This window comes from Bubalus bubalis, chromosome 24 (genome assembly GCF_019923935.1).
Source record: "Bubalus bubalis isolate 160015118507 breed Murrah chromosome 24, NDDB_SH_1, whole genome shotgun sequence".
Lineage (NCBI taxonomy): Eukaryota > Metazoa > Chordata > Mammalia > Artiodactyla > Bovidae > Bubalus > Bubalus bubalis.
The window spans coordinates 41220241-41236008 of NC_059180.1; the positions used below are offsets into that span (position 1 = coordinate 41220241).

Sequence of the window (15768 nt, forward strand, 5' to 3'; positions counted from 1 at the left end):
GCAGCCTCAGGTTGCTCAGCCGGTGCCCAGGAAGCAGGCGCTCACGGAGGCTGCTGTGGGGTGAATGGTGTCCATGTGCACGCCTGCACACACCTGGGCACACTCATATACACTTGGGCACACAGCTGAGCACATTGTACACACCTGAGCATACCACACGTGCCTGCATACACCTGAGCACGGGTGCACATCTGGGCACTCTCGTACACACCTGGGCACACAGCTGAACACATGCACAGGAACAGACACACACACTTGCATACTCATACGCCCTGCAGAGCTGCTCTCTGTTCACTCAGGGATGAAGAGAGGCAGAGGCTCATCCCCGCAGGAGCCACACCACCCACAGAAATATGACGTGAGCCACTTTCCAGTAAATGGATGCTATGACCGTGAATGTTCTGGCTCATGATGCCCTGAGCCATCGTCACTCCACGCTGCCTCCCCGGCTGAGTCTCTGGGGCCCAGGTGACTCTGCACCCACAGAGGCTTAGACTCGCCACAGCCAGGAGCCCCGCAGGGCCATGCTCCCCCAGGGCGCAGTGCAGAGCTGCAGGCACGTGTGCGGTGACGCCCGGGGCACCACGTGAGCACACAGGGCGGCCCCGGCACACACACCTCTCCCTGCCCCAGGTGCCCCTGCCAGTGCAGGCCACCTGGGAGGCCTCAGCCTGGTGTGACCCCAGGGTCCTGCATGAGCCAGGTGGGTTAGGCCGGGGGCCCAGGTGGGAGGACCGGGTGTACCGAGGGGCACCCTGGCTCCTCTGCTCGGCCTCTGGGAGCTCTGCGACCTTGGCTTCCCCTCCCCCCGGCCTCAGCCACAGTCTCCCCACCAAAAGTGCAGACCAAGGGCTCCTCCTGAGAAACAACCGGCCGTCCTGCTTGGGGCCGGACATGGGCCATGGGACATGGCCCCGGGGCTTCTTTTTTGCTTGCCAGCTTCAGAATTCTCATTTCCCGGTGGCAAACACTCGCACCCCACTGAGCCATCAGCTGCTCAACAATACAGGATGGATGGAGGTGGGGGGGCACCTCCTCCCATCTGAGGCCCCCAGGCCCCCTTTCTCTCCCTTGTCCAGGACTCCAAAGAAGGCTGGGCTCATAAGGGTGGGCACATAAGTGGGGATGTCCCAGGAGCCCTGTGCCCCACCCCCCACTGCTCCCCACAGGGGCAGGTCCTTACCATGCTCCCCAACCAGGTGCTGGATCTTCTCGCAGGGATCCGGGCTGCTCAGCCTCAGGGGGCTGTGCCCCCCGGCTCCCGGGGGGCCACCAGGCCGCTTCCCCTTGGGCCCGAGGCCGCTTTTGCCACTGCCCGCAGCTGAGGGCAGGATGGTGGGGTAGTTCATGGCTCCCAGCCCGGCGGCCAGCTTGAGCCCAGCAGCAGCAGTGGCTGCGGCGTGCGCCACGCGCGCCCTCTCCTGCGGCCCCTCCACGTGGCAGTCAGCGTGGTACACACTGTGCACCGACTCGGCGTCAGGGGGCCCGCGCCCGGGCGAGGCTGGCGCTCCGGCCCGCACCAGCCTGGTGTCGCCGGCTCCTGGCTCGGGGCCTGGCCGGCGGGGGCTGCCGTGGCTGAAGTGGTAGTGGTGGTGGTGATGGTGGTGGTGGTGGTACACGAGGTGGTGGATGGAGGCGGTGCGCCCGCCTGCCCGCCGCGGCCGCCGGCCTGAGCCCTGGCCATGCACGGCGCCACCGGGGTCCACCTTCTTGCGCCAGCGACTCTGCCAGCGGGCGTAGAGGCGGAGGCCACGGCGCTTTAGCTTGCGGCACACGTGGCCCACGTACCGGAGGAGCTCCTCATAGCAGCTGCCCGGCTCAGAGAAGCTGGCTAGCGTGCTGTCATTGGACAGGTAACGGGCCCGCTGCTCCCGCATCAGCTGGTTCTCCCGCTGCTTCGTCTCTGAGAACTGCGTGGCGATGACCACCAGGCACAGGTTGATCATGAAGAAGGAGCCCACCTGTGGTGGGCAGGCAGCCGTGAGCTTGCTGGCCATGTGCTCCCGGGAGGTGAGGAAGTGGGGAGCAATGGGATCCATCTCGGGTGGGGCAGGAGGCCAGGACAACAGCTGTGGTTTCTACACCACAATCCAGCCTCTGATGAGAAATACACTGAGCCCTACTGTGGGCTTCCCGATCTAGGGGCCGGCGGGGCGCCCTGGGACAGGCGGGATCCCTGCTGATTCGATACTAAGCCCCAGCATCTGGAATGGGTGGTGGGCAGTGGCTGCTCCTTGATTATTTGTGGACAGTTGGAGGACATGTGGGGAGACTCCTTTCTGTCATTCGTGTGGTTCATTCCCTCCTCCTGAAGATATATTCTTCAACTGGATCCTCATGCCTGGGTCAGGCCTCCCCCAGCCCCCAAGGCTGCACTGTCCTCTGTGGCAGGGTCAGCAGATGACACTCTCCTGTGCTTGGGTTTATGGTCTGAGATGGCACCCCACTCCAGTACTCTTGCCTGGAAAATCCCATGGACAGAGGAGCCTGGTAGGCTGCAGTCCATAGGGTCTCGACCAGTCGGACACGACTGAGCGACTTCACTTTCACTTTTCACTTTCACGCACTGGAGAAGGAAATGGCAACCCACTCCAGTGTTCTTGCCTGGAGAATCCCAGGGACGGGGGAGCCTGGTGGGCTGCCGTCTATGGGGCCGCACAGAGTCGGACACGACTGAAGTGACTTAGCAGCAGCAACAAAGGGCGGGTTCCTGGCTCAACTCACCTCTGGTCTATGCAGACCCTGCCTCAGACCCCAGGGCCACTGAGAGAACCAACTGAGTGCCACCTTTGGGGATCACACTCCCTGTGGAGGGCCAGGATGGCACAGGACCTCCATGGATCCTGGGGGCAGGGCCACAGCCAGTAACAGAGGAGTTCAGGATCTGAGACAGGTCTTTCACAATGCAGGAACATCCCCCCACCCTTCGCAGCGGATGTCCCACCACGTCCCCACACTCACGATGATAAGCAAGATGAAGTAGATGAAGTTGTAGAAGGAGTGGGCATCCATGACGTAGTACATGATGTCCACCCAGCCCTCCAGCGTGATCACCTGAGGGGGGTGGGCAGGAGGCTGGACACATGGACGGCCCTGAGAAGGCAGTGGGCCCTCCTCGCCTGTCCTGGGGAGGGTGGCATGGCTGGCGGGGCAGGAAAGCCCTGCCTGGCACTAGCCCCCCAGCCCTACACGCTGGCCGCGGGGTACCGGGGAGACTCGGAGCCCACCTGGAAGATGGCGATCCAGGCGTAGCCGATGTTGTCGAAGCTGATGGCCCCGTTGTGCGGGTTGGAGTCGCCCGAGCGGCACACGTTGTAGTACTGGTTCCAGTTGATGCAGGTGTGGTGACCCGTGCCACCTGCGCCCTCGGCCTGCGGCTGCCCGTAGGCCTCCCAGCCCAGCGTGCACTCCACGCGCAGCTCGCGGCGGCTGGGGATGTGCGAGCACTTCTGCATGCCGTTGTCCCGGCGGGAGGAGCAGATGAATGGGTTTTCCTCGCCCTCCTCCGGCTGGTAGTACGGCCGCAGGAAACTGAGGTTGCTGTTCCTGGAGTAGAGACGGCGAGACAGACACACACAGAGGTATACACACACACAAAACAAAAGGTTAAGAGGCAGACCTAAGTCCGCTAGCGCTAGTGCCGCTCTCGGAAGGTCAGGTCTTGTCTGGGGGAACCGGGCTTGGAGGGCAGGAACCTGGAGGGCGGAGCCTGTTGGGGAGTGGAGCCTCCAGGGGCGGGGTCTGGAGGGAGGGGCCTGTTGGCGGGGGAGCCTCCGGGGCGGGCCTGGAGGGAGCGGCCTGTTGGAGTGGAGCCTCTGGGGCGGCGCCTGGAATGAGGAGCCTGTTGGGGTGGAGCCTCCGGGGCGGGGCCTGGAGGGAGGAGCCTGTTGGGGTGGAGCCTCCGGGGCGGGGCCTGGAGGGAGGAGCCTGTTGGGGTAGAGCCTCCGGGGCGGGGCCGGGAGGGAGGGGCCTGTTGGGGTGGTGCCTCCAGAGGTAGGCCCAGGAAGAGCAGGTTAGGGGCAGGGCCTGCGCACCTGGCGAAGGTGCTGTCCAGGAAGCAGCGGTTGCGCAGCAGGCCGGCCCAAAGCTGGACGCCCACGATGCCGAAGATGAAGAAGACAAAGAAGCAGAGCAGGAGAACGTTGCCGAGCATGGGCAGTGTGTCCAGCAGCAGCGTGACCAGGATCCGCATGCCTGCAGGCATCACGCAGCCGGTCAGCGTAGCGGAGCCCTCCTGGGCATCCCTGAGGCCCCAGCCCCTCCTGAGCTCTCTGCCATTCACAGGTGGGCATCAGTACCTCTGCCGGGGACACGACCCAGGCCCAGGCCCCTGCACATTCTGTTAGACCCCACGGAGGGCAGTAAATAAGGCCACCGACTGGAAAGGCTCAGGGTAGGTGGTCCTTGCTCCTCAGGAATGCCAGCCCGGACCACACTGTATCCAGGCGGGCCCCTAGCGTGACAGTTCAGGAGTCCCACAGCCCAAAGCTCATCATGGGAGAAGCAGCCTGGGGGAGCCCCAGCAGCTCAGACTCTGGGCTGCCTCCTGCATGCAGAAGCCACGGGTCTTGAAGCAGGTACTGTGTTTGGGGACCAGTGTTTCTTCCCACTCTCTATGTGAATCATGTGAAGCAGAGCCCTGGAGGGGAGGTAGGGGCTGTGTGCACCCCAGGGCAGGAGGCAGTTTTTTGTTTTTTACAGATTTTTTTCTTTTTAATGTGGACCATTTTTAAGGTCTTTATTGAATTTGTTACAATACTGCATCTGTGTTATGTTTTGGACTTTTGGTCACGAGGCATGTGGCATCTTAGCCCGCAGACCTGGGCTTGAACTCACACGCCCTGCATTGGAAGGTGAAGTCCCAACCACTGGACCACCAGGGAAGTCCCAGGAGGCAGCTTTTGAGAGAGCGTTTGGAAGCTCTCGTTCCTGGGTGCGATGGAGTGTGTGAACACAGATTAATCCAGGGAGTGGGTCAGCCAGCCCCACCAGCCCTTCGCTTGGTCCTGGCTCTGCCCTGCTCCCAGACCTCAGCAAGGACATGTCTCACTTCCAGAAACAAGCAAGGGCCAGGCTAAGGGTGCAGGCAGAGCCTGGGGCAGATGCCAAGGTGCCCTGGAGAGCGCCCAGGGGCTGCTGGGTGACAGAGGGGCCCCTGGGGCTACAGGAGTAGTGACAGCTGGGGGGGGGGGGCACTGCAGTTTCAGAAATGGCTGAGAGAAAAATTCACCAGGACAAAGTCTGAGAGCACCAGCGTTGCCACACCGCAACTGGCCCCAAGGCCACAGATGATCCAGGGTTCAGAGTGGACCCCCGGCAGCCAGAGTGAGACGCAGACTGGAACATGCCCACTGGGGGCTCACAGTGAGGGGAACATGGTCCAGTGTAGGGGAGGCACCCTGTTTGGGACCAGGGCCTGACCCCACAGGGAGACTAGGCTGAAGGCAGCATTTGGCCTGAAAAGTGATCTGTACTGTGAAAGGGGTTGTCACTTCAGGCGCTGAAAGGGGACCCAGGTGAACGATGCCAGTGTGTGGTGGTGCTGGGCCCAGAGCCAAGAACCACCTCACCTCACAGCCGTCCTTGAGGGGTATCATATTCACAGTGGGTAAACCAAGGCTCAGAGAGGCACAGTTACTTGCCCAAGGTCACACAGCATCTGAACCCTGTCTGATTCCCGAGGGTAGAGCCAAGTGGCAGCTAGATGGAAGGCCTAGGAGTCCCACAGCATAACCCTTCACCCTCCTGCTCTTTGGTGGAGCTGACAGCTTCAGGGGGAGACAGTGACCCATCCTGGGGGGGATACTTCTTGGAGGAGCTGCAGGACAAGCCCTGATCCCCTGGGCCACGGTGCTGAAGCCACCAGGACCCAGGATAGGCAGCCAGAAAGGCTGTGCACACCAAGGTGGTACACGAGACCCACCTGTATGTGTGCGTACACACACTTGACAGTCATGTGGGGAATGCCCCCCACTATACCCTCAGGAAAACTAACAGCTGAATTCAGTCAGAACACTGGAAACTCTGAAGACACGGAGATCCCCACACAGACCCATGTGGGCATGACCAAGGTCAGCACAGACCACCTTCCAAACAAGCTTTCAAACCTACACCGTCCAAACCCACACGACTGCCCAGAAGCTTCTCCATGCTTCCCTGAGCACCAGGCCCCTTGGCAGGGCTCAGATAGGAAGATTGCTGGGGCGGGCCAAACAAGGAAGCCACCACATCCTGCATGGCTCCAGGACATGATCCCAAATGTTGTGTGGATGATGAGTCTGAGGTTCCGAATGGCCCGACACTCAGCAGCCCTGGGGGACATGGGGCCGCCATTCAGCCTGACTGCCCATCACACCCCGGCTTGGTACAGGGTTGCTCGTCCCCACCCGCCCCCCGCCACCCCGAAAAGCAGTGGCAAATCCTCAGCTGCCATGTAAGTGGCAGGAGGCCTGCACCACGGTCTGGGCTGGGACCCCAGTACCCAGCAGCCAGACAGGCGGTACGGTCTCTGGGTCTTGTGCCCAGTGGGGCCTCAGGAGCTCTCAGCACGGCTGTCTGGCCATGCTTACCCCAGGCCCAGGTGGGGGTCACTTACTGGGCACACGGTTAATGGCACGAAGGGGCCGCAGCACGCGCACGGTTCGGATGGCCGAGAGGCTCACGTTGTGTCCGTCCAAGGAGTACTCCATCATACTAGGGGCAGAGCAGGGGCATGCTCAGCGGGGACAGGTGCTGGGAGGGAAGATCAGAGCCAGGCCAGCGGGCACCCGGCTCTCTCCAGGGTACCCTGGCGGCTGAGGCCAGGAGGTGAGCACTTGCTGGAGACATGATCCCCATGTCCCCATGATCCCCATCCCCCAGCCCAGCTGCCCGGAGGCAGGGAAAGCATAGCCTCCGCTCAGCACTGGAGGACCCTGGCCGCTCACAGGCCACCCCGGACACCCTGTGTCTGTCCCACAGTCCCAGGTGCTGGCACAGGGAGCCCCAGATAGGTCCCGCTCCTGGCATCCCACCCCCAGCCACTCCCCGGGCCCCGTCCCGCCTGAGTGCACCTCCCCATCTCTCATCCTGGGGGCCCCCGGGGCCGCTCCCAGGCGGGCCTGACCAGGCACTGGGGTTGCTCCAGGCTGGCCCTCGGGGGAGGGGCCGTACCCCGCCATGACGATGAAGAAGTCCAGCCTGTTCCACGTGTCACCCAGGTAGCACTTCTGCCCAAACAGCCCCAGGGCGATCATCTTGATGACCATCTCCACCGCGAAGAAGGCGAAGATGAAGTCGTCAAAGGCCTGCAGGAGGGGGGCCTGAGAGTGGGGCCTGCGCCCCTCACACGGCCCGGGCCGCCGGTGACCGGCCCCGCCCCCGCCCGCCCTCCAGGCTCCGCCCACACCCAACTCTGACCTCTGACCCCACCCAGGCCCCGCCCCTTCCCACACCCAGGCCCCGCCCCTCCGGCCCCGCCCACCTCCAGGATGCCACAGCGCTCCGAGCGGCACTCGACGTCCTCGCAGGGCCGGAACATGCCCAGGGTCACGCAGTTGAGCATGATGACCAGCATGCTGACGTGCTCGAACCACGTGGGGCAGGTGCCGAGTTAAGGGTCCATGTGGCAGTTAAGGAGCCCCAGGTCGCTCCCCCAGCAACCCCCCAGACGCCACAGGGGTCTCAAAATCTCCCCATTCCGTGCCCGGTCCATCAGCTGGGCAGTGAGGAACAGATCCCAATACCGGCCTCTGGACACCGCTACCAACCTCTCGTGTATAGCAGGACCCCGGACCGAGGTGCGGGGCCAGACACTGCTCCTCCACCAGGCTCCCTAAACCGTGGCCAGGCTCACCACTGCTGCCCAGCTGGGACAGTACCACAAATGCCCACTAATTGTTACGGGTGCCATAAAGGCAGCCTCAAAGACCCTCTCCGCGGCCCTGCAAGAGTCCCTCCTGTAACCCCAGAGGATGCCCTGACCACAGCGACAGGCAAGAGGGATGCGAACTTCAGCCCAGCTCAGTGCCTGGGCCCAGGGGACCTGCAGTCCTACTGTGAACCTGGATGAAGGGGGATGGGACATGGACGAAGGACAGGTGAGTGAGGACCACCCCCCAAGTTAGTCGGCTCGTGAAGGGTCCCGTCCAGGAGACTCTCCCTTTGGCAGGAGGGTGTCCAGTCAGGACATTAGGGCGCCTGGCCAGCAGCCAGTGCTGCACCAACCCGTGCTGTGTGAACCTGGTCACCTGCAGGGTTGCTGGCCCTCAGGATGGAAGGCCACCCGCCACCTCAATGAGGACGCACATTCTGAGAGTGGCCACCAGGTGGCGCCTCGGCTCCACAGAAGCCACGGTGCACCCCCAAGTTCCCCCTCCGCTCCTCCGGAAGGGAGCCACGTGGTGGGCCAGCAGTGCCAGGCCTGAGGAAGGGGGTTCCCCGGCGGGGGCAATGGGGCTTCACTCAAGCCCGTGGGTGTAGGCAGGTGTCCCTCAGATGGGAGGGCCCTGGGGCACTCCTTGTACCTCCCCTCCCACCAGGACACATAGCCAACCCCCCACCCCCACCCCGGGGTGGGCTTCCTGTGGGGCTGCCTGCCTGTGCCGCCCTGGGCTGGATAGCAGGGGACCCGAGAAGCCTTCCCGAGCTCTGTGGGGTGGAAAGGGCCTCCTACTAAAGAGACAGAGTCAGCACTTGGAACACACCGCTTGTTGGAAGACAGCCTGGGAAATTCGGTACCGCGGCCCCTAGCCCCACCCCCGGCGCCCAGGGGGCTGGACAGGATGATGGGCTGGACCGCCTGCAGCACACACGGGCTGTGTGCCCTGGAGCCTCGGTGCCCCTCTGTGCCCCCTCAGTGTCTGCCAGTTGGGGGAGGGCGCATTGCACAGTTCAACAAGGTGACCATAGCAATAGGGCCTGGCTCTGCAAAGTGGGTCGGTCTCCAGGGACCTGAGAGCCCACTCTGCACCCCGCTGCACGTGGGTGCTAGGCTCAGGGTCCATGCGGCCCCGCCTATGCGGGTCTCTGACCCTGAGGTCACCTGACACACTGGCAGAGGCTACGCGTGACCGGGGTCAGGGAGGGACAAGGCGTGGGGATGTTCAGGGCCTGTGTGTTCATTCAGGCGGATGGGCAGGAGAAGGCCGGGCTGTGTCTGTCTGCCCTTCCATCGTGGAGCTGGCAGCCCGCCCCACCGGGACAAGGGGCAGACCCTTCTCCCCCGGTGCCCCACAGGGACAGGGCCAACAGTGGCCTCTCTGAAGCCCCTGGTCCCTGGCGCCCCTCACAGTGTGGCACTGGGCCACCGATGTAATTACCCGTTCCCACTGAGAGCGCCATAATTACACTTAATGGGTTCAGCAGTAACAAGTGCCTCTGCTGTGATCTGGCTGCAGAGAAACAGAAATCAGCATCCCGCTAAGATAGCTCAGAGGGCCCGGCCCCCAGGTCCGCAATGGTGGGCCACCGCGAGCAGGCAGTGCTGGGCCTGGCGGGTGATGGTCAGATGCTCCCCAGACCTGGCTGGTCCCTTGGTCTTGCAGGCTTCCCGCCCCCACCCCTGCAGGGAGGCAGAGCAGAGCAGCCTGCGCCCTCGGTTTGCCTGTCCCCGGCAGCGGGGGTGTGGGGACTGCGCACCCGTCTCCTGCGACACCTCTTCCCTGCCCCAATTCCCCTAGCTCTTCCTCTACCCCAAGGGCTTCTGCCTGGCTGGCCCTGCCTCCCACGTGGTGAACGTCCTGCTCCAGGAGCAGCAAGGTGCCCAGCCCAGCCCACCCCTGAGCCCTCAGCCCCTCCCATCTTCCACCATCATCACATTCCTCTTCTCAGACTGATGTCACCAGCCAGATTCCTCCAGGGCCTGCACCCACTCTCGCTCTGAGGTCACCCCAGACCCTGGAGCTGGCGTAGGGCAGAGCTGAGGACCTTGGCACTCGACAGTGCCGTGTACATCTGGAGCCCCAGGCTGGTCTGGACTGGGACCCATGAAGGGCTATTGGGCAGGCACTGGGGGTCACAGTCCCCCGCCGGTGCCTCAAGCCAGGTCCCCAGCAAGTTGTAAAGGCAGTCCAGCTCAAGGTCCTGGGCTGTGGTCCTACCTCGATACCTTCCCAAACCGCAGACAAACCCCCCAACCTCAGCTTCTCCTGACCCTGCCGGCCCTGCCTGCCTCCCTCAACCTTGGGGCCTGCCCCAGGGGCTCAGGACAGCTTCCATGGCTGCAGTGACCCTGAGGGATGAGCACAGGCTCACGTGAGCAGCAGGGACACGGTCCGTGTGGCTGGGGTGACCTACCTGGCCAGTATGGCCCCCACCCATCCCCACAAGCACACCCCTTGGTGGTTACCGTCCTATGATACACCCGCCCCACCCCCACCTAAACACCATGTGAGGGACGAGGTCCTGGGGTCCTGCAACCCGTGTCTGTACAAAGTGTACCCAGGAGACACAAGCCGCCCTGCCCGGGGAGGGCTCTCCACGCACAGGGTCCCCCTGGCCCAGTCCAGAGAGGAGACCTGCTGGAGGGGTGCTCCATCAGCCCCCCAGGCCAGCCATCCCCGAGTCACGCCTCAGTGGACAGCTGACGACAGGCGGTGCCAACCGGACTCTCATCTCACAGCCGCTGACTTCCGGAGGCTTAATTACACAGATGGATTTTCCGGGTTTTAATTAAAAATCCTGTAGGTTTTGAACCAAATTCTACAAATCAGAGTCAATTTCCACTGCAGGTCCAAGGAAGCCAGGCTGACGTGTGGCTGGGCAGAGACGGCTGCGCCAGCCCAGCAAGAGGCCTGGCCACACGCAGAAGGGCTGGGGGCATGGGTCTTTCGCACGGGTCCCCACAGCCAGGAAGGTTCTGTCCAGGCCTGGAGGCTGAAACAAAGGCAGACAGCCTGCTGACCCATGCTCCCGGACTCCCCCTGGGCCTTGGCCTGACAGAGCCTTGCTGTCCAGCCTGGGCAGGGTGGGGCCTGGACTGACACTCCCTGGGGAAGCCTGTCCCACACCCAGGCTGGGGGCTTGCAATGAGAAATGGGTTTCCAGAGAGGCTCAAAGAGGGGCCCAGAGCCAGGCCTGGAGACCCAGTCAGCAAAGGGGGCAGGGATCTGGTCTGTCCCGGGACCCCCTCAAGTACCATACCTGCCCCCGCCCTGCCCCGCGGGCCGCACACTCCATCTCGAAGCTCTCCTCGCATCCGCCGGCCCTGCATCAGCCTCCTCCCTTCTTGTAGTCTCTGCAGCCTTGGTAGAGACCACCTTCCCACCCCTGCAGCCATGCCCACGGGCTTCGCCTCTCCCAGCCGGTGCAGTGCAGGAAGTCAGTCTTGTCGTGAAGACTCTTGGTGTTGGATCCATGGTCTCCCAGCCCACGGCTGCAAAGCACCCGACACAAACCCAATGACAGGCCCAGAGGGCGAGGAGGGCAAGGTGGACAGCAGCCGCTGTCCATGGTGCTGAAGCGTCCACATCTGGGGAGCTCAGGGCCAAGGGGCTGGGCTCACCCAGGGCCGGGCTCTGTGCAGCCACTTCAGAATGTCTAGCTCCATGTCCCTTCTCATTCCCAGACTCCCAGCTGGTTAAGAAAAGCACATCAAGGGCTGCTTGGAAGACAACTGGGGAGCAGGGTGACCCCCAAAGGTGCTAGGATGCTGCAAGGTAGGGAGCTGGGGTTTGGGGAGGTCAGGAGAGGCTTGATCAGCACACACCAGAGGCAGCCAGCCCACACACCAGCAGCCATGCCATGGGGGTACTGACTCACCATGTCCATCACCAGGGACACTGGTCTCTAGGGTCCTGGCACAGGGTGGGGGTCCCTGAGGCCTGGGTGGCACAGGATGGTGTGGTTCCGGACCCCTGAGCCAAATCCTCAGCATTATGCAGCTGCCCACAGCCCACCCAGACCTGCTGGTTCCACGAGTCTGGGGACAAGAACCTGACCGCCAGGTTCTCTTCATGACCCCCACCCACCTCTCACCTTTTTTTAGCCTCAGATCATACCAGTCAATCCTAAAGGAAATCAACCCTGAATGAAGGACTGATGCTGAGGCTGAAAGGCCAATACTTTGGCTACCTGATGCAAAGAGCCGACTCTGGAAAAGACCCTGACGCTGGGAAAGACTGAGGGCAGGAGGAGAAGGGGATGACCAGGGATGAGATAATTGGATGGCATCACTGATTCAATGAACATGAGTTTGAGCAAGCTCTAGGAGATGATGAAGGACAGGGCAGTCTGGCATGCTGCAGTCCATGGGGTTGCCAAGAGTCAGACAGGACTGAGCGACTGAGCACCACCACCCACCTCTCACGTTTTCTTAGCCTGTTTCCCCACCTGTACAGCAGCGGTGATGATAGCTACTTTCCAGATGAGACGGTCACCCAGACCCCCCCCATCCTGTCCCTCATCCTGATGAACGCTGCCATGGACCCTCCCCTGCCGCCCGGGACATGCAGAGGGAGGGGACATCATGCCCCCCCCAACCAAGGATCTGAGGATGTAGGGCGGGGCCTGTGGGGGAGGGTCAGGGTGAGGGATGCCATCACCAGGTGTCAGACAGCAGAACTGGGCATCCTCACCCAGAGACCCGGCTCCAGACCCCAGAGCCACAAACCGACGGGGAACACAGGACTCAAGGGCTGTAGGGCGGAGTCCCCGGGTGTGGCTGCTATGTGGGGTCAAAGCCCTGACCCCACAGGCCACGTTGAGATCACGTGGACAGAGATGCAAAGCTCCCAGGAGGATGAGAAGGCCTGAGCTGGCTGCCCCCAGAGCAATCTGCTGGGCTCACTCACCCTCTTAGGCCCAGCCCACAACTGTCCGGCGTGAACGTCCACGTGCCCAGGCAGAGGCGCTCCGGCACCAGGAAAAGGAACCCGGGTTGGGGTCACCCAGAGCTGCCCACGCCAGACATCCGGGTCAGCATCTGTGCCCTCCTCACCATGGCTGAGGCCACCACCCAGGCCAGGCCACTCTTGCTCGCGCCGGGACCACCTCCCCCCTGCTGCCTGCCCTGTACCTACGGCAGCCCCCGGAGCCCCGTCCTTCCATTACGCCAGGGTCCAGGACACAGAGATGCAAGAGCAGGCCCTAGCTGATTGTGACCCCTAGCAGGCAGACCCCTGTAGGGAAGCCCTCAAGGCTGTCTTGCGGCGGTGGGGAGCGTGGGGGGCCTCCAGACCCTGCCCCCAGGGTCCAGCATCCGGCCGTCCCGTGTGGTGTGGAAGAGCTGCCCCGATGGGCAGGAAGATGAACAGCTGAAGATGGGCTTGAAGGGTGGACGCCAGGCTGGTACTGGGGCTCTGGAGCTGCCCAGACGCACCGCCTGTGGGCGGGCCCTGGTGGGAAACCCCTCTCTGCCGCTGGTTGGGGGGCCCGGGGCCGGCGGCCCCTACCCCGCGGCTCTGCTCCTGCCCCACCCGTAGCTGCACGCCGCCCACGCAGCCGGCCTTCATCTCTGTCTCCTCCAGTCCCGGAACACTCAACCTTGCGCTTCCTATTTGCCAGAGGAGAAAAGCATATGTTTATTCATGGCGGAGGAAGCCCCGCCCTGCGGAAGAACAACCTGGGCCCTGAGGCCTGGGAGGGAGCGCGCCTCCCCAGAGCCCGCTGGAGACCCCATGGGCAGGGCTCAGGGCAGCACGGAGACCCCAGGGCCCACCCCGCTCTGCGCAGCACAGAGTCCGGAACCGAGTGCTCTGTTCCAGGACCTGCTACGGCGGCGAGGCACCCTGACATCCTCGGTCCGGGTGCAGGGGCCCAAGCCCCACTGGACAGCAGTGTCTGCAACCCTGAGACCACTGACGGGTGTGTGAGCTGCTCCAAACATGTCCTGTGCAGCTGAGTGGGAAAAGTCTGCGGTGGGGAACAGGGCAACCCCGTTACAGAGAACGCGTGTGCAGGCGCGCTGGCAGGCGGGCAAGAGGGCTGGGCCCACGTGGGAAGTCTGATCCACACATGACGTGAGCGTCATTGGAGCTGGATCGCTGGTGCAGTGACCAAGCTGGGGTGTTAGGAAGTGCAGACACCGCGGTCCACAAGGGCTGCTGGCTAAGTGAGGCTGGGGAGGGGTCCCCACTCCTGGCTCCCCAGCCACCCACCAGAGCAGACACACCTAGCCCGCGTTTGTGGGGCAGCCAGAGCCCATAGGCCTCCTGCCCAGCCCCCCAGCTGGTGACCAGCACTTCCCAAGGTTGCCACAGACTCAGAGCAGCCTCCTCCCTCACCGGCATCCGATGAGACACACCTCACTAACAAGGGGGGCCTCCCTCGCCAGCCTCGCCCTGGCAGGGTCCCTGCAGAAGGGCCGGTGGCTCACACACAATGAGAGTGGTCCCCACTCAGGGACCGGCATGCTGGTGAGACTAAGCTGGCCAGCTGCGCCATCTGTGGACCACCAGCTCTACAAGGAACTCAGAGGGCTCCTGGCAGGACCCACGGACACCGTTCAAGTGCAGCCCCTACTCCAGACCCCCAGGAAGCAGGAAGATGAAGAGGCGCTGTCTAGTGCTCGCTTCGGCAGCACATATACTAAAATTGGAAAGAAGAAAGGCTGTCTGGAAATTCCTCAGAGTGTTAACCCGGGTCCCCACACAGCGCAGGGTCACACCCAAAAGACCCAAAACCTGGAGCTTAATACATACACACATGCATTCAGGGTTTTCCCAGTGGCTCAGTGGTCAAGAATCTGCCTGTAATGCAGATGTCGCAGGAGATGCGGGTTTGATCCGTGGGTCAGGAAGATCCCCTGGAGGAGGGCACGACAATCCACTCCAGCGTTCTTGCCCGGAGAGCTCCATGGACAGAGGAGCCTGGTGGGCTATACAGTTCATGGGGTCGCAAAGAGTTGGGCACAACTGAAGTGACTTTAGCACATGCTCATACACGCAGTCACAGCACCTGAAAACCGGGGACAACCCCAACGTGCACCAGATAAATGGACAGTCAGCACATGGTCCACCCGAGCACCGGACCGCTACTGGGCCATGGAAAGGAGCGGAGCAGCAACACCTGCCGCCACGCACCGACGAGCCTGAACACGCGACGCGCGGGCGGCCAGACACCAGGGCCACATCAGTACAATCCCATCTACAGTTTACGAGACGTGCTGAACTGGCAGATCCACAGGCAGTGACCCACTGGGCACCAGGGGCTGGCAGAGAGGGCGGGGTCCCTTTGGGGTGAGGTAAAGCTCCAGAATTAGGCAGGTGTGGTCGGTCAGGCTGTGAATGTACTAAATGCCGCTGAACCGTTCGCTATAAAAATGCTGATTGTATTACAGTAGGTGAACTTCACCTTGGAAGATGCCATTTGAAATGAGCCTCCCTTGGGTGGGCGGGCCAGTGTGGCCAGTGTGAGGGGCTGGGCGGGGTGGGGTATCCAGTGATGGCTCCCAGGGCCTCAGCAGCTCAGGGGTGTGGGTGAGATGGGCTGGGGGTACAGTAACACCCAGCAGGCAGGGGCTGAACCTCACCAAATGAGAGCCGGGCCCCTGGGCATGGGCAGTGCCCTTCAAAGGCCGGGCAGCAGCCACACACGTGGCACTCAGGCCATGCTATGTGGCATCCACCCTGGCTTCAGCATGGGTACCCCCAGAGCTGGGCCTGGCCCCCCTGTGCGCCCCCAGGTTCTGGCAGGGTCCAGGGCTCCAGGCCTGCTCTCCATGGCCTCAAGGCCCCGATCCTCCCCTCTGTGAGTGACGCCCACACCTCCAGGGACTTGGGCTGGACCCTCAGGTAGGGGTCTTCTCCCTGGTCTCGGGGCCCTGGCAGGGACTCTGGTGTGCAGCAGCTT

General features: G+C 62.9%; 1 protein-coding gene across 6 annotated transcripts in view; it reads right to left on the minus strand.

The window, feature by feature from the left end:
• The window catches only part of CACNA1H (calcium voltage-gated channel subunit alpha1 H), a 58349-nt gene that overhangs the window by 18301 nt on the left and 24280 nt on the right, over window positions 1–15768 (minus strand). For 5 of the 6 annotated variants that reach the window (XM_044936392.2, XM_044936390.2, XM_044936391.2 and 2 more), the window contains exons 3-9: window positions 7463–7574; window positions 7153–7286; window positions 6596–6693; window positions 4035–4194; window positions 3228–3546; window positions 2962–3054; window positions 1184–1961 (exon numbers count right to left, since the gene is read on the minus strand). In XM_044936392.2, coding sequence (XP_044792327.2) covers window positions 1184–1961; window positions 2962–3054; window positions 3228–3546; window positions 4035–4194; window positions 6596–6693; window positions 7153–7286; window positions 7463–7574 — 1694 coding nt within the window. The remainder of the gene's footprint in view (window positions 1–1183; window positions 1962–2961; window positions 3055–3227; window positions 3547–4034; window positions 4195–6595; window positions 6694–7152; window positions 7287–7462; window positions 7575–15768) is intronic. The other variant, XM_044936393.2, reaches the window with a different exon arrangement.